This window comes from Stegastes partitus, unplaced genomic scaffold (assembly GCF_000690725.1).
Source record: "Stegastes partitus isolate 25-593 unplaced genomic scaffold, Stegastes_partitus-1.0.2 Scaffold521, whole genome shotgun sequence".
Classification (NCBI taxonomy): Eukaryota; Metazoa; Chordata; class Actinopteri; family Pomacentridae; genus Stegastes; species Stegastes partitus.
The window spans coordinates 282,467-310,026 of NW_007578252.1; the positions used below are offsets into that span (position 1 = coordinate 282,467).

Here is a 27,560-nt window from a genome sequence, read left to right on the forward strand (position 1 = left end):
CTGCAGAGACTCTGCAGGTTATGAATGATGTGTCAGGAATGATTCAATGCGGTCACTGGTTTGTCAAGTACAGACGCATAAAAAGTGCTTTCAGGTTTAATAGCCTTCACGTAGACAGAAGACAGCAGCACTACAGCACAGCAACACAACAAACCCCAGCAAGGTCTGAGAGTTTTTTTTAGTTAGCTGCTGACGCGTGCACATTTCTGTTTTGACAAAATCAATGAGCAGAGACTTCGGTTATCACATAAGATCTGGTGTTGTGTTTTTTTGGAGGCATAGATCCGGTTGATATTCAAGGGAAGTGCGCGTTATGGAAATGATAGAAATCTCCTTCACCGCTTCACTCACCTTGATTTCTGTCAGACATAAAGGTGAGAAAAACCATAGCAGAGGCAAACAAAAAAAAAAAGTGCTGACTCTGAAAAAAAAGTACAAACAAGTAACAAAGACGTAAGAAAAATTTATTGCAGTATTTGTTCCAAAAGAAGAGCTGAGGAGGAGGAGAGGGGGGGATCACTTTGTGTTGTTGCTCTGTGCTCTATAACATCAAAATCTATATTAAAAACAGCATAGGCACAGATACCGCACTGCTTCGAACATAAATAAATTATATGAAAGATAGTCGATTACACAGTGGAGGGGGGTAAACAACAAAAGGTTTAAAACAAGAGAGAAAAATAAAGAAGGTTAAAAGTTGTTGAAGCTCAGGTCAAGTGAATAAATCCATCTGGTGCTAGTTTAAATTCCAAAAACACTTTATTAAGAACATCATCAATACACTAATTTCCAACATTCACTTTAATTTTTTTTCTTTTTTTTACAGAATTATGTTCAGGTATAAACATGTTTTTTTTTTTAGTTAAACTATGATACAATACAGTGGGAGTAAAAATCAAACAACCGAGTTGCTGCACAACAGCGAAGGAACTCCCACACAATGTTTTCCCAAACATTTCCTTCTCGTGTTTTTCTCCTGTTTAACATTATCTGTGTTTTAACAGATCAGTGTTCACAATACTTTTTTTTTTTTTTTTCTTCCAACAGGGCCTTAAATCTAAAGAGGTTTCACTTTCTCTCTGTATGTAACATATTGGATCCGTAGATCCGGGCTGTGAAGGGAGATTAGCTCTTAGTCCCCTCCTTGGCGGCGTAAAGCGCCCGTAACGTCTGTGCCACTTTGTTCGAGAGCTTCTGTCCGCTTGTCAAGGAGATTTTCTTGTAAATAATGTCCGACTCCTTGATATTGTCGACCCAAGGCACCTTTTTGCGACCGTCCCGTTTCTTTGCCACAGACCAGGGTCCGGAGTAAGTTCCGGTCATCCAGTGTATACTGTAGCCGCTCTTGGTCTTCTGGATGACTCTGGCGATCTGTGGCCTGTCTTTGTATTTGGGACAGCAGATGGCAATTACATCCATGGCCTCCACCGTCTCATTCATGTGACCTGAATCCTCCGCAGAATCCCCGCCTTTCCTTGGTTTTCGCTGAGGATGAAAGTGGCAGAGAGTTAGTTGTCTTTCTGGAAGGTGGCGTCTAACAGAGTTCTCACAGACAATACAGCGCATGAGCTACAATATATGTAGACGTGGAAACCAGGAAGTGACACATCATCAATATCTCTTTAAAACCATAGATATATATAATAAAGACTAGATGTCTTAAGGTGGCGTTTCAAACGGGATCACCCTTCGGCCATCTTGATACGGGGCAGCTCTCTGGTGGAACCTGTGGTGGAAGGTGAGTGATCTGCATCAACGCAAATACTCTTAACTCGCTGAAATCTTGATGGATTTACAAACAGTTTGGTTTCTTACAAACGTTATTAATGTGGCTACAATTCAAATTACAAAAATACAAACACAAAATAATTAAAATACTAATTGTTGCTGGCCGTGAGAGTGTAACACAATTATCCCTAAGTGCAGTGTTATAGCTACACCTCTGACGTTTATAACAAACCAAACTATTTGAAAATCGGTAGAAAATTGAGCAAGTTATGCTTATTTAAAAAGTACGTGCACCCCTACAACACAATGTTATGGGTGAGCGAGCGGACCGTACCAAGATGGCCGCCAGTGTGGCTGTGTGATTCCATTGGCCGACAGCGCGGATGAGACATCTAGCCTTTATTGTATATATCTATGGTTAACAATGGCTGAGCATACAGTTCTGCCTTTTAAGATTTGTGGTGTTGAAGCAATTCTACTGTCATTTATCTGAGTACAGCATTATATTATGTTGTATTTTTACACCCCTGTGAATGTGTCTGGACCAGATACTCCTGAGTCAACCCGCCCTGCCAAAGAAACCCATATAATCATTTACAGCATTTGTGTGTGTGTGTGTGTGTGTGTGTGTGTGTGTGTGTGTGTGTAGGTAAATGAAACTGAATGCAGATCCATCACTTTGTGTATAAAGACACTTCCAAATTCTAAGACATCTACATGTGGTGATCTGAGTTTTTGTGCATTTATTGTGAAACACTGTTTAGTGTATGTTCCTGTGGTTGTTGCTGGCTGCTAGTGTTTTTCAGGCTGGGTGGGGTTTTTGGTCGGGAGAGGTCGCGCTCACTCTCCCCCACACCTAAGGCTCATCTCTCATCAGCGCTGGATAAAGCCTGCCTCCACCTGTGCTCCAGCGCCAGTGGATTCTCCTCCAGCCAGTCTGCTTAGAAACTTTGAGAAACTTGCTTTGTCTTACTTCTACCTTAGTCTGCGTTTGCTACCAGAACCTCCCCGACGGATCGAAGCCTTCCCCAGCCCAGCTTCTGCAGCCGAGCTCCAGCCTCACCCGTTCTGCCTCCCGGTCCCTCTTGGAACCTCTCCTGGATTTCCCTCCTTAACTCGGCTACCCTCACGCGTCCCAGTGTCCCTTGTTTCCCTGCAGCCTGAATAAATCCCTCTTTTCTAACCACCTAACCCTCTGTTGCTTTTTTGGATCCCGATCCTACTGAACCCTCGCACTACATCTGACATTTTTTTGTCACCTTTTACCAAAGCAATAGAAAAAAAATGGCTCATCTATGTCAGTGGTGGGATGTCAGTGGGGATCAGGAGTGCAGAAAAACAATTAAAAATGGCATATTTTAGCCACAACTGTTGTAAAAACAGTAGTTAAATGCTGTTTACTAAACACAGACATCACCGAGGAGTCTGCTGCTGCTGCTACATGCATGTTTACTCAGCACTACAGTTCATACTAGTAGATTCTTTTGATCGATTTATTCCAGTACTAGCCTATATTAAGCTACTATGACATAATATCATGTTTTTTTTAAGGCTGTTATGTTCTCTTGTGTTGCCATTATGTCGTGACTAGATAACCCTATTGCGGCTGCATGCAACCTTTGTAAGCTTCAACCACCTCCTGAGACAGTGAGAGCTACAGCACAGTTATTTTGGGGGTCACAGGCTGAAAAGTTGGGGAATCCCTGATCTAGGTGCCTTCTACAGTGAATGTGACAAACACATTAGCTCCCCAATGCATGCACAGTGCTAAAAAGTGTGGAAAAAAACATTTTATATTGAAGCAGTTTTAAAAATTCTTACCGCAGGGGGGTCGTCGTCCTCGCTCTCCTCCTCATCCGACTCCACCGGAGCGGCGTGATTGCTGTGGTTGTGGTTCCGGGGTTTTGGGCCCCTCAGCAGCGAAGTAATGGCTTTGTTTCTGGCGTTGGCATTTGCTTCGCCTTCCTCTTCCTCTTCATCGCGATCCAAGTGCTCCATCAGTACTTTGAACTAGGAGATAAAAGGTAGTAAAACTTGAGTTGATAGTTTCTTGATAGGATTATTTCCAGGTGACTCAAAGGTTATTATTTGGTTTACAAATGTGTCAGACAGCAGTGGGGAACTGAAATGGGGAATTTAAAGCTCGGGGTAAGCACAAATCTGGAAAAGGCACAAAAAAACGAAATAAAAAGACCAGATTTTGAAGCTCCCCCCTCTCTCTCTGTCCCACCTCAAAACTACTCAGGCTAAAAGGTATTAAGTACTTGTGACTTTGCCCAGGATCTGACCTCATTCTACTCAGTGTGACTCCTGTATCTGACCCACTGCAACATCACATCACACTCCCTATGTAGTCTTTGTTGCTCTTTATAATATCTAATCTGGGTTAAAAGGTTTGCTCAAGTCTCCTGTCAAGATTTTTAAAGCCTGAAACCAGAGCTAATAGGAGGTGTGGAAGCCTAGTTCATGATGCCAAAAAAGAAAAGCCTACTCAGCTTTAAGTCCAAGAAGATTTCATGTCAGGACATGGCCTAGATATCAGGACACATACTGTATTCGACACACTAACAAACACACATTTTGTCTACTATATAGCCAAAGCTGAGATAATACATAGACCAACAGAATGCTTACATCCAAATACTGTTTCACGATGTTCCTCTTGGTCTCGTAGCTGAGATCCGTGTTGGCGAAATCGCTCTTCAGGTAATCCAGTGTCTGACCAGGGTTGAAGTGCACCTTCGATTTCCTGTTCACTGCCTTGTCGTATACTTTGGCAGACTCCGTTGGTGAATACTTCTGGATTTTGCTGTAACGAAATGCCCAGTTAAGCTTGTGTCACATAAACGACAAGGAGTTAGTTAAAAGATGTGTCCGGTGGAATTTTCTACCTGTCTGAGAAGCCGTACAGATTCTTCAGATGCTGTTTGAGCACCAGCAGCAGCAGGATGCCCTGCGACGCACTGGCGAACTCCAGCAGAGGGGTGGGGTTTTCAGGCAGACGGTCCATCACCGCGTCTTCGTCTTCCACGTCAGAGTCAGAATCAGAAAGCACGGATTTCTTCCGCCTGCGGACCGCTTCGTCGTCCTCATCGCTGCTACTGGATTTGCTACTGCTCTCGTCATCGTCGTCGTCTTCGTCATCGTCCTCATCGGAGCTGTACTTCTTCCTCCGCGAATGATGGTGCTTCTTCTTCTTCTTCTTTTTCGTCTTCATCTTCTTTTCATGCCTGACAGGCTCCTTCCGTAAACACTGCGCAGACGAAACAACAAAATGACTCAAACACAGGTAGATTGTACAGCGGATGTATTAAACAAGGTTTGGTTTTCATCTGCTGATAAACCAAAGTAGATAGCAGGAGTAGCAAAGTCGTGCTTTACCTCTTTGAAGGACTGGAGCAGGTTGCTGCCAGAGACGGACAGAGTAATGTCTACATGATGCATGATGAAAAGAGGCTCCTCCTGGGTCTGGTAAGGGAAGCAGGCCAAGTTGTCTGCTATGAACAGCAGCATGTTCACCCCTGTTTTCTGCAGGTGACAAATGAAACGCACATCAGCATTTAAATGAACTGTCAAGGACCAGTTTGTCTACTTTCTGAGGGCACAGATACACAAACCAACATCAAAGAAGAAGAGTGAACGTACAGAGCTGTCGTCGAACAGGTTGAGCAGGGACAGGAGGAAAGCCCGTCTGTGTTGTCGGTTTCCACGGACCATGGTGTAGAGGTGGGAGCAGAGAGCCGAGTCTGAGTCGTCATGACGAAAACCTCGGACCACGGCCTTGCTGGCTCCATTTATGGCCTGTTGCACCTGGAAAGACATCTTCAGTCCTGCAACAGCCTTCATCTGTGAACAAAAAGGGAGATGTAAGTCATTATGCATGCAGATAAATGACAATATTGGAAATCCCTCCAACTAAATACAATCTTTTGATAGCTTTTAAGTAGTTTACAGTCTAACGTCAGAGCTAAATTGTAGTATATTTTTTTATTTAAAAAAAATAAAGCACAAAATTTGATCAAATGAAATGAAATGTCTGAGCAGTGTGCAAAATTCTTCAGAGTTACATTCTTCTTTACACCCTAAACTGTGTTTCTAACTAAACCTACACACCACTTCCCACAGCTAGAGTTAAAGCAAACCACCGTATTTTACACTTTCACAGCCGTTCTCGTTATCACAACCCAGCAGCCCACTCACGTGGATGAAGCCTGAATACTTCTTGTCGATCTCCACCAGCTGTTGATCGGCCTTGTTCTTCATGGTTGGCTCCGGGTCCGTTCCCATGGCAATCAAGTAGGGCACACACTGGAAAACAATGATTCCAAATCTGTGGCTTAAGTTGTATTCAAAATAGTAGATAACGTCAACAGGAGATAAATGAAAATCCCACAGAGATCTTCCTTAAAAATAAACCATAAACTGTATTTAAGTGGTGATTGTGAGCTCACCTGCACAGGATGGATGAGGCCCTGGCTGAGAGTCAGCGTGATGACGCTCAGGGCAAAGTGGCGAACGGTGGATTGTGAGTGGAAGAAGGACTCCAGCACCTGCTTCAGGTAAATCTGCATGATGGAGCTGCTCATGCCTGATGAGATGTCCCCCATTTCCTTTAGATCCTCCTGCTTGGCTTGGTTCTTCCCTGAAAAAAGAAAAACCACCAGCCCGATGAGTCTCTGGATGTTCTGCACAACATGACACAACATTTGGCGTAGTGTGACGGATTTGTTAAAACTCACATTCACGGTCGGCCTCTTGCATCCGAGAGTCTTCCTCCTGCAGGTATGTCTGCAGATTTTTGAGCACCTGGATCTTCAAGCTGACCAAACTGCTCTCGTCTGACAGCGTGTTGTTGTACAGAACCTTCACGTCTTGTACAAACATGAGCTCTGGGTGCATGATGAACTGGAAGCCTGGGCAGAGTGGGCATTTAAATATGGATGTAATTACTCAGACAAGTTGCAGGTAAGTTAATACACCTATAAATAGAGCTGTGTACAATCAGTATAAATACAGGACTTGCATTTTATATTAAGGTGGATCTCCGCTGCAGGAAATTGAAGCAGGCGTGGGCTGGTATGAACATTTTTTACAAGTACAGCTCCCTAATCAGCCCTTATAACCTTTGTTTCCATGGCAGTGCAGGATCCGGCAGCTTTAAAAGCAACATCGACTCCTGGTCTACGAGCACATAGGAAATAGAACAATAGTGTGCCTGTTGTGTTAACCTAAAAGGGGAATTTTACGCTGTTGATGGTGAAGTTAGAGTGGAGGAGACTGAAAAAAATGGCACTCATTGTTTCTCTCCACATTTAACCAATCAGGATTCTCTTCTCTGAAAACAGTTCTGTTAGGGTTGTTCAGAGGTACCGGGTTTTTTTTTATCCCCTCCTTAAAAATGTCCCTGAAAGAGGTTCTACAGGTCTTGCAGTGGGAACATGCACAAACAATTACTGTTTTTGTTTTTTGAGTTCATACAACAAATGTCAGACACTATTTGCTGTGTGTTCAGTGTTCGACTAGAATGAACTTTAATTTAAACAGGTTAACAATTAAATGCTCCTGATCAATGTTTACGTCATTAAAATGTTGGTGTATTTTAGATTCTTTTCTAAACTTTCCATTTCAGGCCACCTTAAAAGAATTCCACAAGTTCCTGTAGTGACAAAACAACTTTTTGAGTTCTGATGCAACATACCTAGACCGATGATGGCCTTTATCTGGACCTCCTCATCCTCATGAGTGGTGAAGTACAGCAGGAGCTCCAACACTTTGTCCTTGATGATAATCTAGAAGGCAAAGAGGAGACAACACGTGTCAGCAATGACTAAAGAACCTACCGCAGTGCTACACACGACAATAAAGCAAAGTTTACCTTGTTGGTGCCCTTGAACTCTTCCTGGTCAAAATCAAAGTGTCGACAGAGAGCCCCCACAGTGAACAGCGAGCGCAGGAGAGTGGGTTTGTTAGCAGCCAGAGTGGCGCTGCTGGAGTCCTCCTGGTGCTGGGTCTTGAGTTTAGCCAGAGCTCCTGTAAAATAAAAAATGAATTACACTAATTAAATAAAAACTTAAAAAAAACAACTGTTGCTTTTTTTCTTTGCATACTTAAAACTACAACACATGTGGACACTAAAACGGGATTTGGGGTGTGTTCATTGTTCAGTATCATGAGCTCTGAATTCATAATCTAATTTGAAATTGACCAAGATAAAGTTCTATATTTTTATTGTCCATTTCTATTTGTTTATTTTACTATGAATTTTAATTTTGGAGCAACCACACATCATTGTATAAGAACATTTTAGTAAAAGAGGGGAAAAATCATACATTAATGTAATAAAAATAATAATTTGAAGTTGATCAATTGAATTATTCTTTCAATTTTTATTATTTGTGGGAAAATGTGCCCTTTTTTTACTCAATCAGTATTCTATCACTTACCCACCTGCTACATTAATTCATCAAATAATGACAGCAGCACAAAGATATCTAATTCTAAGATGTCATCAGCATTTTCTGTAACTTCTTCATGCACCTCAGCTTCAGCTATGCTATCAAATGATTCAAATATGTGGACAAAGTAACTAAAAAACAAAGTACAAATGCATTTAATAAAAATGCAATAAATTCATAAAATGGAAGTATTATTTAAGTTATAGTGCATGTACACAATCCTTACCATAGTACCGATTAAAACAAGCCCAAACAAACTTGTAGTTGTGTGTGACCTTGTTCACGACAGCACCAAGACAGCTCACACAGTGTTGTACAACCTGAGGAGCAGACACGACAAGTCAGCTCAGAGCAGACATTTCACATTCATGCTGTTTATGTTTCTGAGAGCTATCGGCGAGAGCTGTGAGCGACACTGACCGTCATGCCGTATTTGATGATGAGCTTCATCAGGTCTTCTTCTATGGTAGTCAGGAAGGTTTCACTTGGGTGCTCCATCAGAGGCACCACCAGCTCCAGGATCTTGGCCACGTTACAAATGACCATGAAGTCATTCTGAGTCTGAAACAAAAGACACATGAGAGCTGCACCGTAGAAGTATAAGTTTAGCTGGACTTTGTGTTCAATCATGCTTGTGTTTTCATTTGGCTGCCACCAGGTGGTCCTATTGCACAACATAAGAGTTAGCCATGTTAATTTCTGTCCTGTGGGTAGCCAGTCTGAACAGAAACGATTCCTCTTAGGTTGAGGCAGATGCAAATCTGACACGGTACTTACATTGCACTTGGTGGTCAGGTAGGGCTGCATAGTCATGGCATGTTTGACCATCAACTGTGCTCTGATTTTACTAAACAGGTAGAGAGTGGTGATGCACGCTACCAGACGACCTGAGCTGACCCCTTTGTCCTCACAGTCTGAGACACAAACACAGAAAACACCGTCACAGCAAAGTAACATTTAATGCATTGACAGTACAATCAGGGTTTTGTAAAGAGACACACAATAAAGTTTGCACTTACCTGCAAGAGACTCCTCATATTTCAGTATATGCTCCACTAGATTGTCCACCAACTGAACACAGGCCTTCTTGGCAGGTTTGTATGAAGCATCTTCTTCTGATTTTAGCAGCTACAAGTTTACAGCAATACAGGAGTTAAATGAGATTCTCGACAATAAAAGCAGGCAAACAGCTGCCAAGAGATCAAGAATCACAGGAATGAAACAACTCACATTCTGGAGAAGCTGCTCAAACCAGTCATAACCTGAGTCTTTACATGCCGACACCTGGGATTGAACCAAAACACCAGTCAAATTATCTCAGAAATCAAAATGTTGCTTATTTAAATGACGGTTCAGAAATTCTTGCAAGTCTGAAAAGTACCCACCACGTCTGTGATGTTCAGGATCTTTCTGGTCAGGGCATTTTTGTCATGACTGGGTGTCGGGGAGAACCAGAGCTTCTGGAATGTCTCATTCACCAGTTTCTGCATCGGAAAAGATGTTACGGTGTATAAAATGTATATAAACATATGAAGAGTATATGAAAAACATATGAAGAGTTCATTTACAAAAACAGATAACTTCATTTTTGTAGAGTTTCAGAAAACTTGTTTTGTTGTTTGCTTGAGATAACATCAATCAAACTGAAGTTGAGTGGATTTGACTCAATAGAAATGACAAAAATACAGATAACTTAAGTTTGATTGATACTGTCTCAGGTAGACAATGCAAAGTGTTTTTTCTGAAGGTTTGTGAAGATGGAGTTATCTGTTTTTTGCAAATGAACTCTTCATACATTCCTCTTGTGAAAGGCATTCACATACAAACAAACACAAACCTTGATCCCTTCTTCATCGTTGACCCTCCGGATCATCTTGACACACATCTCGGTGATCTTGTGGAAGTCTGGCTGCTCCAGGCAAATGTCCCTCAAGATCTTAATGACCCTTTTTCTCACACTGATACCCGTGTCCTGTGTAAAGGCAAAGAGACAGCTCATTAGAAAGCAAATACAAAAGGCCTTTTTGTGCTTAATTGATCAAAATGGGAAACTGTCGTGTATCCAGTGGAAATGGGAAAATGGAAAATAAAACATGTCAATGAAGGACAAACAAAAAAGCTTAAAGCAAAGTGGCAAAACAAACACGTTCCTCAAATAGCTGCTTTCAGAACACACTTTCAACTGCCAAATAGCTGCACTTTTTCATTTCATCTTTAGGTGGCACTGTGGGGAAAAGATGATTTAACCTTAGCTGAACTTGTGCACTTTAAATGAACTTTTCGGCCAGAGGTTGTCGAAGTCAAGGGCAAAGTTACACTTCAGTCTGACTTATGACTGCCTTGTTTTTCCACAAGCCAACAGTAGAGCACACGATGTGACCAAATCAGTACAAACTAGGGTTCAATGCGTATAAAAAATGTCAGTGATTAGAAAAGCATAAGAATTTACCAATATTCGTTCAATCAGCATGTCGTAGTACTGCTCAATGAGCTCAGGTCGACTCAGCACGAAACGGCCAAGAAGCTCCACAGCTGCCTCTCGCACGCTGGTGGAGTTGTCCATGAGGCGACAATGAACCCCCCGCTGCATATCCAGCTGAGAAACACAGATGGGAGATTAGTCAAGCACAGAAAAAATCACTTATGGCTGCTTTTTTTGTGTAAAAAAAAAAAGAAACAAAAAAACAAAAAACAGACAGTCCTTTAACCATCCAACCAGTGGCCTAAAGCCATATGTAGGTGTAGCATGAGCTGCATGTTAGCAAAGCCGCATTAGCAGCTCCAGCGCTCGTTGTCGTATACACAATATACACAAGAGGCGTTGAGGCACAACACTGGCTGGTAGGTCACCCACATCTTGGACACACTTAGAGCCCAACACACAATACTGTTATGTGCATAAAATACAGCAAAACAGACCTAAAGCATAAAGAAAATATGCTTTACGCTGCGTTTATGGGCGCATAGCTTCAGTGAAATGCACATCTTACGCTGCCTGTGCAGACAGGTGGACTGATTAAAGGAAGAGTGTCTGTTCTATCCAACACACATGAGACTAGCGCCTGAAAAAACAAAGCTGAAACACCTTCTGTGCAGATAAGGTGTATGCAGGAGCGAAGTAAGAATAACTCACCCTTGCCAGAATACTAGGATCCACAGCCACCACCTCAGACAGACACTTCATGGCTTTAGTTCTGACTGCAATGGCGCTCTCACCCAGCACTCTCAGAATCTACATCGAAGACACGAAGACAGAGAGAAAATTAGACAGAGCTGATCCAAATGCAACACCTCACGCATGTTTATGTTTAATTATTCCTTTTACCTGTGATAAATAAATATCAAAGCTCTGTGCAAATGGCCTCATAGAGGCCAGATATCTGACAATCAGACAGGAGTCCTCATAGTCCACCGTGTCAGAGTTGATCCTGAAAGACAAGAGCACAGTTTGATATGAGGATGGGAGAACAAGTCAAACAGCAAAGTAGTACAATGATCCAGACTGAAGCGGGATTTACCTCAGAGAACTGAAATGAGATGGTGAAGCCTTGATAGCCTTGCGGAGGAATTTCTTCCTTGCCTCTGCCTTCTGCATAATCTCCCCAGTTGAATCAAGATCCTTGGAATGATGTCGACCTTTCAGGTCCTCATCGAGCTCATTTTGGGATTTCATAGCTTTTTCTGCCTCGCTTGTAGTGTCCCTGAACCACTGGGCTATGTAAAACTTTCTGGCAAACTTTAAGAAACAAATACAACAAAAAATGAACATTATAAGGCATATAATAGAATGTAACTACATTTTCAAAGCAAGGAAACCAGTTTAGTCAACGTTTCTACCAAAAGTATCTCAATGGCAACCATTTAAGATGTTCAACCAGCAGGAGTATGTGGAAGTAAATCTAATTGTGTCCATAATTCTTAAAGTATGAAGATGAAACACTCACCACTAAAGCTGGGTCTGTCTCAATGTTCTGATCTAGGAAGTCTAACAAAGCCTTCTGGAGTTGCTGTGTTTCATCACTGCCTTGGATCTGGAAGGAGACCAACACGCCACAAGCATCTCAAATGCAGTTCAACGCCTCCGTCAGTTTACATCTGTTAAATTGATTGCGTAATTATCTAGCCTACCTCTCTGAGGATGCGGTCGATAGCCTTTTGGTCCATCTTGCTCGTGACAGCATCTTTACGCAGGCGAGAAGCGACAGTGCCGAGGTAGTCCAGCGATGCCACCCTGAGCGCCATTTCTGTCTGCTTGTTGCTGAACTGGTGCACCTGGGATGCAAGGCACGCAAAAGAAATGCCACAATGAACACAAACATCCACAGCTGCTTTTGTGAGGATGCATCTGGAGTGAATGAATCTACTCACCAACAGCCGACCCAACAAACTGAGTAGCAGTTCAGCTGCAGGCCACTCAGGCTTGTTGACTGTAGACAGTAGGTCGTGGACAAAGTTCTCAAACAGAGGCCTGTAGTCCTCCTCTCCCTGTTTACTGCCGCACCTGAAACATACAGAATACAGTCTTGTAATATATTTCTGAACATTGAACAAGTTGATATTACAGCCTATTCCACAGCAGAAGCAGATATATTGTGCAATGACACTCAGAGTTGTCGCAACAGAGCTGCAGAATACGGCTCGAGGTTAACAACAACTGTCGTGTCTTGTTGTTTAATGAGAGCAGAAATAATGACTTACTTCTTCAGAAACACTGACAGGAAGTTCTGAGCTGTCCTCATTGCAGTTTCGTAAGAGTTTGTAATGAAGACATCTCTATCCACCTGGAAAAAAGAAAAAAGTATCCAAGATGAAAACAACTTCCATCCATCCATCTATTATCTATACACCGCTTAATCCTCACGAGGGGCTGCAGTCTATCCCAGTTGACTTAGGACAGGTCACCAGTCTATCACAGGGTTACACTTACAGACAACCAAGCACACTCACATTCACACCTACGGACAATTTAGAATCACCAATTAGCCTCAACATGTTTTTGGACCTTGTGGGAGGAAGCTGGAGAACCCGGAGAGAACCCACGCTGCACGGGGAGAACATGCAAACTCCACACAGAAAGATCCCGGGTGTCCTCACCGGGACACGAACCGGCAACCTTCTTGCTGCGAGGCAACAGTGCTAACCAACTGCACCACCCTGCAGCCCACTTCTGAATCAAAATATTATTTTCTGAGAAAAGTAGCTGAAGTCTTTGGTGGTTACCTTCTTATGATGCTCCTCCTCTGTGTCTCTCTCAGAAGGAAGGTGAACAACACACTGGATGAGCTGAAGAACGAGAGCTGTGACCATCTGGATGTACAAGGGCTCTCCATCCGAATCGCTGCTGTTTAGCCTGAGGGGGTATGAGGCATTAGTATTCTTGGGTTTACTGAGCAGCACGGTGGGATTCAATCATTGATTGTTGTTTTATATCATTTCGCTGAGAAAATGTTTACTCAAGTTGTGGTTACCTAAAGTTCCTGAGGCTGCGTTTAGTAGTCGGCAGTCTGGCCAGGGAGGTGAAGATCTCCTCAAGAATGAGCTGCCTGTGCTTCTCGTAACGAGAGAACACCTGAGGAAAGACGAAGCATTAAATCAAACTACAGCAGCAGAGACATCATGCTGGAAACAGAACAACCCAACTTATTTCCACTTACTGCTGTCACTAGTGTGATGGCACATAACTGCAGCTCACTGACATTCTCCACGAAAAATGGCGTTATGCCGAGAGTGGACACCTAAAAAGTGGGCAAGAGAGCAGTCGGACACGATAAGAGCTCAACAGCGATGCGAGGTCACGAATTTGAATGATATCCGCCCAGAATCTCAATCGCACCTGGAGAATTGTGGTGTCGGTGAGCAGCTGGATGTCAAGGAGCTCCGAGATGTTGCTGATAATATCGCATACTTTGTTGTAGAGCATGACTACCACCTTCTGTTTGTGGGTGGAACACTTTGCTCTCTTGGACTTTGAAGTATGCATGCCACCTGGGTGAGGAAGATAAGAGCATATACAAAAAAAAACACATTTTAAACTGCAGAAGCGATGCGTTTGAACCTGTCGGATATTTGGCAGAAATTTTACAACTTCAGGGGCTCACATCAGGAAATATGAGCAGCATGTCTCATTTTAAAAAATTAAAATGGGTTTCAACTTCAGCTAATAAAGATTCAGGAAGCGGTAGATGTATTTTTTTTTTTATGTGAATCCCTTAAGGTATTGCAACTGCTTCTAGTTCTAACATTCAAGTGTTCTTAAGGATTTAAACGACTGGTTAATGTAAACTTCACACACGTGAAATTAAGATCGTTGCAAAATTTGTGGAACATCTTAGAAAAAGAATAAACTGTGGCTGACCTCCATGGGGATCCACTCTGTAGACGGGGTCATACTGAGGGTACAGAGAGTTTTGCAGATGGAATTTGGTGTACTGCAACACCCTCTCAATCACATCCTCTATATAGACCGCCTTGGGCATGTGTGGAGATGTCATTATGTTGAGTGCAGTCAAACAGGCATCAGCAGACTTGGTCACCCGCTCCATGATGAGGTCACGCCACAGCCGCTCCTCGTCCATGGAATCATTACCCTGCAAATAAGTTTAATAGTAAGGATTAAAAGAAATTGCCTTCTTAGATTTCACAACATCAGTAATGTCAGGATGGCTACTCACGTGATTCATCAATGTGGAAAGTTTGACGCTGTCCTGAATGTTCTTCTCCAGGATATTCAAGACCTTCACCAGTTTATCAGACGAAAACTGTCAAAAAACAAGTTATATTAACCGTACTATGCATTGATGGTCTTTACAACAGTTGTCTGAGTTTAACTATGTGACACTGCCAAAGTCTTCTCACCTTGTTAAAGATGCCCATAGCTTTCAGTTTAGCAGAATCGCTGCCTAGCTCGCTCAGCTGTTGCTTTCCAAGCAGGATCTCTTGAGGTATCTCATCGTCATCTGTTTGAGGACACAGAATGATGATGTTTTTCAACTCAGCAAATGTCTTTAGGTTCGGTACCCGAGCAGCACTTAATGTTTACCTGCAGCAGTGAGGTCGACGTCCTCGAGGTTGTCAAGAATGTTGTCCACGCTGGACGAAAATCTCTTAAATGTGGAAGAATCCATCATTTCTGTCAAAGCAATACAAACAAATCCGTTAATACGAACACGTAGGTTTTTCCTGTTAGAGTGAAATCCATTAGTATTTGAGAAGTTTTCCAAGTGGCAAATCAATACCTTCCGATGTCAGCTTGGAATCGTACGATTTCCTGTTCTTCTGTTTCTCCTTTTTCTTCAGTCTTTTGGCAACTGAACAAAAAAAACACAACCAAAAAAGAAAAAGCACAACAACATTAGCCAAATCACTGACGGCAGCAATCAACAGTCAAGTAGTCGCTAATTGATAGAGAAAGACTTAAATGTGGTAATTAAACTACCCCAGGGACTGGCCTGACTGAAGATTTCAAATGACAGTAATCTGAATGACAGCTGTCAAAAAATAAGAATCACAATTTCCACTGTTTGACACAAATTGCGTTTTTTTCTACTGTGTACTTTTTCATTCAAAGTTACAAATACTTGAAAATCAAAACACTGTCGAGACCGTCTACTGGAGATTGATCGAATACTGGTTTGGCCAATTCTCACAATTGTTATTTTTTCAAAACTAATTTTCATTAAAACAAATAAATTTTTAAAAGTGCTGCTTTGGAGCTGAAAGGTGGAACAGTGATTAGCACCGTTGCCTCACAGCTAGAAGGTCGCTGGTTCGCGTCCCGCTGAGGACACCTGGGATCTTTCTGCGTGAACCCAGAGAGAACCCCATGCAGTGTGGGTTCTCTACAGCTTCTCCAGCTTCCTCCCACACAGTCCAAAAACATGTTGAGGTTAATTGGTGATTCTAAATTGTCCGTAGGTGTGAATGTGAGTGTGCTTGGTTGTCTGTCTCTAAGTGTAGCCCTGTGATAGACTGGTGACCTGTCCAGCTGCCTTCATGGTCTCGAGCCATGTCCCACCCAGCAGCACTATCTGATCGGTTAAACATCAAAACAGCAAATCAACTCTGAAGGAAAAATGCTGAGAAGTTTTCTTTTACTTACATATATGTAAAACATAAATAAACAACAAAGTTTTGTGTTGAAATTTGTGTTATTCTAAATTTTTACTTCAAAGATTGTCATTTTTACTGCAAATGTTTATCAGTTCTAAATATCGGTGATCAGACCCCTGAGAACGCGCAAAGAAATCTCACCATCACTGAGGCTCGGTGGCGGAGAGCCTTCATCCGAATCTTCTTGTCTATAATCACGATGACGGCTACCAGACCCCCGACGAGCATTGTGAGAACCTCCACTACGCCGGTGGTCTCCAGAGCCTCTCCTCTCCTCGTGCTTCCAGGTCTTGTCGTGGTCTTTCTTGTGCTTTTTCCTTGCAACTGAAACAATAACAGAGCACTTCGTAAGGAATTTTAAGCACTTTTTTTCCCTTTAATAAATACGTATATAATATTTACATGTTTTCAGTCTTTTCACACATCTTGTAGCACTCTGATATTTATGTAGAATGATGATAAATTCTTAAGGTTTACTACTCACTCTCGGTATCAGAGTTGTCGCCATCCCCATCTTCATCTGATGAATCCAGCTCAGCATATTTGGATTTCTTACTGATCATACTGTGGCTCCGCTTGTGTGTCTTCTCAAACGATGTCTCTGTAAGCACAAGAGGTGATGGATCTTTGAGCAAAGACTCAACTATACTTCAAGAGAAGGCACAACTCATTATTTCTGCGCTATCCTTCTGGATTAATGACTTTGATAGCAACTATTATGAAAACTTAAATTTCAGAGACGTTAAGACTGCACATAGACATCCTGTACAGTTGTCAGTACATTTTTAATAAAGCCAAAGGAGATTATGTGTGAACATCCAGTAGTATATTTTGGTCAGTATTGAACAAAGAGCGTCAATAACACATAAAAAGCAGAGTGTCAGCATTACAGGATTAGAGCTCCCAAAAAAGTAAACCCATAAGAAGAAAGATCATACCTCTTCCTGCTTTGTCAAAGGAGGACCAGGTCCTGGATTTGGAGCTGTGTGCATTCCTGCTTTCTTTGATCATCTTTTTTACCTCATCGATGCTGAGTTTCTTCACCACCACAACGGGTTTGGCTCCTTTGTTTAGGTTCTCTATCAGCGACACTCTCTCCAGCCTCACTCGCGGTTCGCTCCAGCTCTCCACCGGTTTACTGGCAGGTTGGGGTTCTTTCTCTTTTCCATCTCGTTTCAATTTGGGAATCACAAAGTTCTTCAGACTTCCTGACTTTCCACCCAGCAGGTACGAGGGGAACTCGCTAGGTTTGGTCTCAAAAGATTGACGTTTGCTTCCGGCTTGGCAGCCGTCCCCACTTGTCCTTTGCTCCTTATTTTGGGAAGTTGGAACGCTGGTCCTCTGTCGACCGTTGAGGTCAGCTGATTTTCTGCTTCCATCTTGCTTCAGCCTAGAGATGTCAGCTTTAGTATGCTGGTCAGGTGAGGTTTTGTTGCAGTTTTCTTTTGACAACGTCTTGTGTTTCTTCTCCCTGTCTCTGTCTCTATCCCTGTCTCTGTCTTTATCCCTGTCTCTGTCTCTATCCCTGTCTCTGTCTTTATCCCTGTCTCTATCTTTGTCTCTTTCCCTGTCTTTGTCTCTATTCTTTTCCCTGTCTTTGTCTCTATCTTTATCTCTGTCTTTGTCTCTATCTAAGTCTCTGTGTTTGTCTTTGTCCCTGTCTCGTTCTTTGTCCTTCTCTCGTTCTTTGTCCTTGTCTCTTTCTTTGTCCCTGTCTCGTTCTTTGTCCTTGTCTCTTTCTTTGTCCCTGTCTCGTTCTTTGTCCTTGTCTCGTTCTTTGTCCCTGTCTCTTTCTTTGTCCCTGTCTCTTTCTTTGTCCCTGTCTTTTTCTTTGTCCTTGTCTCTTTCTTTGTCCCTGTGTCTATCTCTGTCCTTATCCCTTTCTTTATCCCTGCTCTTCTCTTCTCCATGTTTGGAGATGCGCTCCGCCTTGCTCGCGGTTTTCGGAGTCTCAGGTCTGCTGACATGTGATCGGTGACTGTTGTGGTTCTTCTCCTCTTTGTGGCGCGAGTCCGAATGCTTGTCGTGTTTCTGCCGTGGCGCGTCTGGCCGTCTGTCATCGGAGTCCGCCTTGCCTCCGTCGGCTTTGTTGTCGTGTCTGTGTTTGGATTCGCGTCGGCTCTCCTGCTTCTGCTTGTGAGTTTCCGGCTGCCCATCAGTGCCAGACTTCTGGGGGGTGTCGGTGTGCTGTTTGATGATCCCGGGTCTGCTATCAACAGCTTTATTGACCTTTCCGTCAGTGTTTGACTTCAGGCGGCGAAGGTGATCCTCGCACATCTGCGGCGCTTCCAAGACCACCACAGGCTGCCCGATTACTCTGCCGGCCTGCTGCAGATCAATACTGACCATCAGAGCCGGCCGAGTGGCACCATTACTAGCAGCATTCGTCTTCTTGGGTGTCAGCTTGCTGATACCGCCGCTCCCGTGTACAGTCGGCCCCTCGCTTGCTTCTGCTCCGGGTTCCTGAGGATACGAGTCTTGCTTCCGTTTCTTAAGTGGTTTGTCTGCAATAAAGAACACTGTAGCTTAGCCTCTCCCGAGTACAAACAACCTTGCATGCAAAAAATAATTGCAAGAAGGCACAGATACTCACCTTTATCCTGGACTTCTTTGGACCATCGTTCTCTCTCACTGGCTGACTCGCGTTCTATTCTCTCAATTTCTGCAATCGCGTCTATCTCAGCATCGTCAAAAACCACTCCAGTGATGACTCCAGTCTCCTTGGTGTTCGAACGCACGGCAGCCTGCTGACAGTTCGCCTGCTCCTCTGCCCCGAACTTGTGCGAAAAGTCCTGGGAAGTCCTTGACAACTGATTATTATTATTATTCATCATAACCTTTTCATGGTCTGACTCCATATGTGCCCTAAGGGGAAGTTCTTCAGACTGATCCATGTCTGGAACTTTCACTCGAGACAGTTTTAAAGTCAGCCTGGACGAGTCTTTTGATGGAGAGCTAACTATGTCATACAAGGCATTTTTGTCCATCTGCTCATTTTCTTCTTTGCCCCTCTCCTTCAGCCTCTTTTTGCGGTCGGCCGAGGTGAGGAGGAGGTCGGGTGCTGCGCCTCGTGGCACATCGGGCGGAGGAGAGTGCATGATGAGAGGAGGTCTGGACCCTGCCGAAACACGGAAAACGTTAAGAGGAAAAGGGATCACCAGAGAAAAAGCCTCGGCAAAGAATAAACTGTACGGTGGTGTATTCTGTTTGATTCCACAAAATGAAGAAGAATTAACTTGTTGCTAAGTCAGCTTACTTTTTCTCATCTCTTCACTCCCAGCAGGGGAACACGCAGATTGTGGAGATTTAACTGAAAATGCAGCAGCCTTCGTGGAGGAGTTGTTCTCCTGTTGGAACATAAGGCATTTATCTATTACTTTTTTTATGGTCAGTCAGTGTCTGCTGAGGTCCAGGTCAAGATATCTCGATAGTCTGCATTACCTCATTTCCCAGTCTGTGAGCCACGTTCATATAGTCTTCGTCTGAGCCGAGTCTCCCATCGTGATTGGATGAATTACTTGATAGCTGTCCAGAGACTTTGTTGTCATGGATATTCCTCACACCACCAGCAACTAAAACAGAGAACGGAATGAAATATCCAGTTAATTTTGGTTGTAATAGGCAATGCCTCACATCTACTGGTTACACTTTATCCCACCTTTACAGAGAGCTTTAGTTTTACCGTGCTGCAGTAAGATCATGTCAGACTGCTGTTTGCCTTCATTCCTAAAACAGGTGTGACAAGCTGCTAATGAAATTTTTCTCTTCACCAGACTTTGTCCTTACCTTGCTGAGTCTGCTGGTGCTGAGAATAACTGGGTGGATTGTACTGCATGTAGTCTGCAGGACTCTGAGGGGTGTACGGACTCGGTATGGGGCTGTTCTGCTGGGGTACGAACCGAGAACCCGATCCGGACTGTGGGGATGCAAAGCATCTGTGAAAGAGGAAGAAGCAGACTTAGCAGAAGTACAGACCCATCTGCGTCTTCATCATCTAACAGTAAGGTGGCACTGCTTTACCCGGAGGGGCTTTGAGGGACAGTGGTTTGCTGATAGTTTGATGCTGGACTCCCATGGACCTGGTTTTGAGAAATCTTATACTGCTGCATCATTGGCTGCTGCATCACACCTAAGAGATGAAGATAAAAAGTAAAACGTTAAGGATATACAAACAAGGACCAAACCGTTGTATTCAGTCACAATACTGGTACCACTCTAAGCCTGTGTGGTAATGTTACATATTTACATAATACATCCATCCATCATCTATACACCGCTTAACCCTCACTAGGGTCGTGGGGGGCTGGAGCCTATCCCAGCTGACTCAGGGTGAAGGCAGGGGACACCTGGACAGGTAACCAGTCTATCACAGGGCTACACTTAGAGACAGACAACCAAGCACACTCACATTCACACCTACGGACAATTTAGAATCACCAATTAACCTCAACATGTTTTTGGACTGTGTGGAAGGACCCGGAGAGAACCCACGCTGCACGGGGAGAACATGCAAACTCCACACAGAAAGATGTCTTCACCGGAGCACAAACCGGTGACCTTCTTCCTGCGAGGCAACGGTGCTAACAACCGCCCCACCGTGCAGCCCCTTACATAATACAATGATGCAAAATACATTGACCAGTATATAAGATGCACCTAATAAAATCTTTTAAGTTCAACTATCTATGGTCATTTTTGAGGATATAGTTAGAGATGGTGTCTGCATTAGATATAACATAGTATCACAGCACTAATAATGGGATAATCATCTTATATCATGGGGTTGTGCAAAATGCCCAAACATTTGTCATTGGATTGTGAGTTTAATCTTGTATACTTTCTGGAAAAAAAATATAAAAATCACAAAAACAATTTAAGGTTCAAAGTGGTGAAGAAGGATCTAACTAAGGTGCAAAGTCGTTTCCATTCTTTATGTGCATCCTTTCAGATGACAATTGCAAACGTCTTTGGAGCAGCATTTTACTGGATCAGAAGTTCCTACTACTGCTGGTTAAAGCGCCACAAACTATGACAAAGTAACTTGCTGCACTTATGGGTTTCATTAGGCTCATGCATCACTATTAATAAAAGATTGACTGGTAAGACATGCTTATGAGTTGAGTGCGGTAACTACCACAAATACTTGTGGTTTACTCCTTGACTAATGTTTATTTTACAGTTGCAAGCACTTCCAGCTTTGCCACTGTAAAAAAAAGCTTCTATCTCCTTTTTCCTCTTTAGCACAAATAATGATAATGAAAAGCAAGTTAGTATGGATGTTTATGGCCAGTTTATTAGGTACACCCTGCTGGTGCGGAGTTGCCTTCAGACCCTCGTAAGTTCTTCGTGGCAGAGATTTTGGCCCATATTGACGTGATAGCGTCACATGATTACTGCACCACATCCCAGAAGTTTCCTATTGGGTTGAGATCTAGTGGCTGTGGAGGCCATATGAGCACTGAGATGATATGGGTCATGGTGTTTTAGCTTGCTGAAAGCGCAGGGGTGGGCAATCCTGGTCCTCGAGGGCCACAATCCTGCATGTTTTAGATGTTTTCCTCTTCCATCACACCTGATTCAAATGATCAGCTCATCATCAAGCTCTGCAGAAGCCTGAAAACGATCCTGATCATTTGAATCAGGTGTGTTGGAAGAAGGAAGCATCGAAAACATGCAGGACTGTGGCCCTCGAGGACCAGGATTGCCCACCCCTGCTTTAGAGGATGGGTACACTGTGGTCATAACAGGACAAACACATTGACTTTCTTAGGCTGTTTAAGTGAAGCTGAATTCCTATTAGTGTTCTTAGGAAATATCCCCCCACACCACTACCACTGAATTGTTGATACAAGTCAGGATGGATCCATGCTTTTTAAGCGTACAAGCCCCCACTGTAGTCCATCTTCTTCAAGGTCCTACATGTTGCTGATGCTTTTGCTTGCTTGTAACAAGCTGGTATTTTTATTATTGACGCCTTTCCTTCAGTTTTAACCATTCTGGCCATTCTTCTCAGACCTCCACCATCGCTCCTCACTGGATGCTTTTTTTTTTTTTCATATTCATCTCACCATTCTCTGTAAACCCTGGAGATGGCTGTTCTTAAAAATGCCAGTAGATCAGCAGTTTAAAAAATACTCACACCACCTTGTTTAAATCAGCCAAGAAAACCAAGGTGTGCCCTGTGGTTTTAAGAAATCCATCTGCTAGATTTATACTGCCAATACAATGCAATAGGAATGAATCAGGAAAAACTCCGCTGAGAAAGCTGTGAACAAGTTTCATTATGAATAGCACCACTGAAAACTGATGACAATATATGCTGTGTGGCTGGATGGTGAATAAAACATGTTGTTTTTTTCCATTACATTTGAGAAACTGTCCCTTTAATCTAGTTTAACTAAAATACTACATGCAGCAGTGAAAGATCTAGAGTCGCTTAGCGGACATAGTTGTTTACGTGCATAAGCTTACTATTACTAAATTCTAAAAGGCGTGCATGTTGTTTCACTTTTAACTCGGCCGGGCTTATGTTTGCCTGTTTCCAGTCTCTGAACTCGACGAGGCAACATAATTATCCGTATTTAGTGTTAGCATTGATCCTTGAGATAAAACAAAATAACAAGACTAGGCCTATATTTACCGAACAATAACTTTGAAATTCCAACCTAACATTATAATCGAACAAACATCTCAGCTACGCAAGAGTAAACAATATTATAGAGCTGTTGCCAAACTTTTTCCTCTCTTTGAAAGGCAAAAAAAAAATAAGCTTTTTCTTATTGTAGCAGAAAAAAACACAAGACAGATTAAACAACATTAATGATGACTCAGTTCCAGTAATTAGTGCAATGCAATGCTGCGATAATAGAAGCCAAAATGTTTGTTATGTAAAGGCTCTAGTCATTTTAGTTTCACCTCACGTTTTCCCCCTGCAGTGGCTGTGCCCTCCGGTGTGGGAACCACTAATGTGGTGAAACTAAGCATAAGTAGTGCATCTGACCTAGGAAATGCTCAGGTGAATAATTCAGCAGAAACAAAAGGTACAACCAGGGAGGAGAGCGAGCACGGAGCCCGACTGCAGAGGCTACAGAAATGTCTCAGCGTCTCCATCTTACCACCCCCCCCTCAAAACCTGGTACTGGGCTAGCTTACTTTTGTCCCTGAAGATTTTGGGGTTCCTGGACAGCAGAGTTTGTAGAAGCATTGGCATGTCACCCTCAGGTTCATCGTTCCCCAAGTTGTCCTTCAACTCTCTGGAAAGCAAACAGCAGAACAGACCACAAGTCACTTCACAGGCAAAAGCTGCTCATTGACCTAAATGTAGAACTAGTGTGTTACGATTCCTTTTCTGTTTCCAACACAGTGTGCACCCGCTGTTCGTGTTTCTGACAAACCAAAGTACATGCTGACCTCTCTGGTAAAGCAGTGGCAGTAATAGGATCTTTGATATTAAAGGTCCCATATGCTGGAAATCCATTTTTATTCCATTTCTCTAGAATTCTTCTCATCCCAGCTTTAAAAGTGAATCAGAATTTTGTTTAGTTGGTATAACTGATGAACTAACAGTCGACAAAGTAAAAATTTGCATAAACTTTCCTCCTCACTGCATGCTGCTGCTTCCGAGGTGAGCCATTCAGATGGAGCAGCTGCCTCACAGTCCGCAAGATTATTTTACTTTCTACAGCTGCTAACTCTGAAATGTCTCTGCCACAAAATGTCCTGCTGTTGAGAGTGAACACAAGAGTCCTCATGCACCCCCAGCATCTAATAAAGCCGTACATATTTACATGCTATGTTTTCATAGTCAGACAACGGAATGAGTAGGAAATCGTGGCTGAAACACAGCCCATTAGGACGACATGTTACAAAGCAGTCATTTCATAGAAACTTCCAAGCACTTGTCTGCACCGTTGAACTATTGATTTTATCACTGCAACACTGCTCACATACATTAAAAACAATGGCGATGCTGCGAACTGTAATTCCATGGAAAGTAATCGCTCAGAGGGAAAGTTCACATCTGTCAGCTCATGTACAGTCAACTGATTTCAATTACAGATACAAAGAGAGTTTTCTTCCTGAAGGGGAGCAAAGACACTGACAAAGTCTGTTCAGAACAGGACTAAAACCAGAAGTTATACAGTGATGATGCTGTTATACAGTTAGAAACTATCTTTGTATTTTTTTTAGATGAAAAATTGAAAGACACGTTGTAGGAGACTTTCATTAATTTGCTGAAAGAGGCACAATATGAGACTTTTAAAGCTGCACAAGGCGCAGCGTCACTGCTGAAGCAACAGTGACGCTATTACGGCGCAACAACACTTTGAAATGCACTTCCATCACACTGTCATAGAAATGATTTCTTTTCCAAGTCTTAAAACGAATGAAACTCACATGTGTTCAGTGGAGACCTGGTTGAGGCTGTGTGCCAGCTGAGTCACCAGGTTCTCATCTCGACACACCAGCAGGCTGCTGACCTCTTCGGAGATCCTTCCATTGTAGAGCAGACTCTTAGCGGTGGTGGCAGGGAGAGGAGAGGGCAAAGGCAGCTGGTTTAACACTAAAAGGACAATATGAAAGATAGGTGAGGTTTAGAGGATCAGAGTAGGAAGTAAGACGGGCAGTAATCCTTAAAAAAAAAGCAGAAAATTATCTTTGAATGTGAGGATATAAAAAGTGAAGGCATGTAACTAGCTCACTTGACGCAGAAGCAAATGTCAACAAGATCTTTTTTGACAGTTTCGTTAACTGATTTTACTCTCAAATGTACAGTTAGAATGAAATAGAAAACAATGTAAAGACCTAAGAATATATGCCAAGCATGACTAAAAAAAAGAAGCCATAACAGTGTGATAAACATGCCGTCTATGGATCCAACAAATCCACAAAAATCCTTCACATCAGAGTGAAGAAAGTCCATTAAGCTCAACATTTATCAAGGTGCCGCTATATAAGGTACACTTCTACAATCTAATGCCATTAAATCCAATATTTTTACAATAAATCACACCTATGTGATATGCATAACGCTCCACTGCTTTAGTATGTGTTCTTTTGTTATTTTTTTAAATTGAAAGTCTGGTCCCGTCCATAGAAACATAAGCCATTTCACCTCTGTCCATCCTGAAATCATCAGCTGTGAGAAGCATTACAATTACTAGCATGTAGCTTCTGGTGTGGCTACGTGCTTGGGCTGAGCAGTTAATTGATTTCAAATCCCTATTTGCAACCAGGAAAATTGCAAAGGTTGCACTTGAGAGTATGTAGCATGCTTGACGCAGGGTTTAAACTGTTGCGTCAGTGGTTTCACAAACTGTGTGGCGGTCGTGTTTTGTGTGGTAGTTCTATGGATTTGTAATAAACATCAAACTGAAGATTAAATGTTAAAAAAAGGTTATCGAAAATGAAATCGCTGCCACAGTATCCATCCATCCATCCATCCATTATCTATACTTCATCCTCAATAGGGTCGCAGGGGGCTGGAGCCTCGCCGCCACAATATCTATCACAATTTTCCCAAAATCTTTCAGCCCAACTAGGAGTAAATTTTGACCTGTTTGGCAATCAAGCAATCCAAAGTTTAGCCACATCTTAGCCTGAATGTCGGTGTTTCGACTGAAGAAATAAAAAGATAAAGTTGTACTTACAGTCTGTTAGGCTAGCAATTCCAGCAAGAGTAGTGATGGGAACATGAGGCATATCACCATTCATGCTGAAGATGAGGTCAAGGGGTCGCGTGAATGCACAGGCTGCTCAATATCACCAATCTCTTCCCGTTCGTCACATCTCCAAAGTGCTGCAAAGACAGAAAAGTGGTAAGAAAGCATTCGTAAAGCACGTTCGCTCATCCCCAATACTATCAGGATTAAGAAGTAGATCCAGAGTGTGCATCCTCTGAAGTGGGTGGGGGGGATTCAAAAGTGTGTCAGCTCATGAGTGGGCATTATTATAGCTGGACCTCTGACAGTGTGTACAGGCCCTACAGCAAGCCTGGGCATGCCTGTATCAGTTATTGATTGAAGGTTCTGGTGAGAAACCCATCTTGTTTCCTGGTTCCCCCCTTCCTCCTCCTCCTCCTCCCCTGGTCCTCTGTAAATACACACCTTCAGTGCATGCATTTTAGCTGCGATCTGACCAAGGCTTTCAAATAAAAAGCAAAAACACACAAGCAATGAACAATGTTAGCTGCCATCATAGGAAGGCAGCAGGTCGTGCACTGGCAGCACAGCCGGGTGGTGACAAAACCCTGATATGATTACTGATAAAAAGTTGAAACGATTCTGTCTGTGTGTGTTTGTGTGTCTCTCGCATCTCTAGCCCTCGAAAGATGGCTTGCCTCGGCTTTTACGCTCGTTTTAGCCGAAACACACCAAACACAAGCCAAAGACAACACACAAAACCTTCTTACTGTTAGCTAGTTGTGTCTCAAATTCTTCTTTTGTTAACAGTGTCGGTTAAGATTCCCCGGGATTGTCCGAACTCGTAACAGCCACGTTAGCTCGTTTTGACAACAGTTGTGACTATATTATTACTCTGTCGTTATTATTTCGCCGGTTTCGACGCTTGCTAGGGAGAAAAGCAGCGCAGCGACGTCTGTGAAAGTGACTAAAATGAACTCGCTGTTAGCCGGCTAGCAACAACTGGAGATGCGGCTAATGTATGCTAACTGGCTAGGTATAGCCTTATCTGTAACTTGCCTTAGCTAGCATCACCAGGAGTGCATCAAAGCCAGTTAGCCGAGGCTTGCTCACTCTGTGTCGCTCTTTTTTTGCCACATAGGTCGCGTATCGGCTCGGATTTTAACCTCACACTCGCATTGGCCTTCACGGATGCATCTCCAAGCTCACAAAGTGGACCTCGGACTTGCCTAAGGAAGCGTAACCCCGACCCGACGCCAAGGAGGCAGGGGGTACAAAGCAAAAAAAAAAAAAAGACCCCATCACAAATCAGAATTACCCCCTTTGGCTGGTTCCGATAATGGTTCCCAGCGGCTGTCTGAATGGGCGCAGGGAGGTAAACAAATCTGGCCGGGAAAGGAGGCTGTTGCTGTTGGATCTATCTTATTTACCTCTGGATGTGATGAGAAAGAGAAGTGGTTCTGGTGGAGGAGGAGGTGGTGGTGGTGGAGGAGGAGGAGGAGGAGGAGGAGGAGGGGGAGGAGCAGGAGTAGGATGGCAGCTGGAGCCGGAGAAGAGTCTCTAGCTCCCTCTCCGTCCCACCGTTCAAACAGCTCCTCCGAGGAACAGCGACGACACGACCGACGGG

The 27,560-nt window shown here is 43.1% G+C and overlaps 1 protein-coding gene across 1 annotated transcript; it reads right to left on the reverse strand.

Moving 5' to 3' along the window:
* Positions 1-450: 450 nt before the first annotated feature.
* Positions 451-27,345, reverse strand: LOC103361657 (nipped-B-like protein B). Its single transcript, XM_008287794.1, has 47 exons — positions 27,252-27,345; positions 25,943-26,091; positions 24,690-24,855; positions 23,445-23,545; positions 20,313-20,421; positions 20,079-20,227; positions 19,734-19,864; positions 19,549-19,639; positions 18,886-19,410; positions 17,231-18,796; positions 16,777-16,893; positions 16,434-16,616; positions 15,419-15,490; positions 15,223-15,312; positions 15,039-15,139; positions 14,855-14,941; positions 14,539-14,770; positions 14,017-14,168; positions 13,838-13,918; positions 13,652-13,752; positions 13,404-13,533; positions 12,882-12,964; positions 12,552-12,684; positions 12,312-12,455; positions 12,128-12,214; positions 11,702-11,919; positions 11,509-11,611; positions 11,317-11,415; positions 10,633-10,779; positions 10,021-10,155; positions 9,569-9,667; positions 9,414-9,467; positions 9,203-9,311; positions 8,961-9,097; positions 8,604-8,744; positions 8,410-8,503; positions 7,604-7,758; positions 7,427-7,517; positions 6,468-6,641; positions 6,180-6,370; positions 5,929-6,036; positions 5,374-5,574; positions 5,110-5,256; positions 4,620-4,981; positions 4,363-4,537; positions 3,550-3,738; positions 451-1,485 (listed from the first exon to the last, which is right to left on the reverse strand). Exons 2-47 carry the CDS (start codon positions 26,004-26,006, stop codon positions 1,126-1,128), a joined length of 8,184 nt encoding a protein of 2,727 aa, XP_008286016.1. The 5' UTR covers positions 26,007-26,091; positions 27,252-27,345; the 3' UTR covers positions 451-1,125.
* Positions 27,346-27,560: the final 215 nt, after the last annotated feature.

What these genes read in the sequence shown, in the direction of transcription:
- LOC103361657 (XM_008287794.1), bottom strand. Translation starts at nt 26,006, where the DNA reads ATGAATGGTGATATGCCTCATGTTCCCATCACTACTCTTGCTGGAATT. An exon ending in GCACCAGCAGACTCAGCAAG is followed by an intron (nt 19,865 to 20,078) that starts GTAAGGACAAAG and finishes TCTCTGTTTTAG; the next exon opens with TTGCTGGTGGTGTGAGGAAT. An exon ending in CCGACACCACAATTCTCCAG is followed by an intron (nt 13,919 to 14,016) that starts GTGCGATTGAGA and finishes CCCACTTTTTAG; the next exon opens with GTGTCCACTCTCGGCATAAC.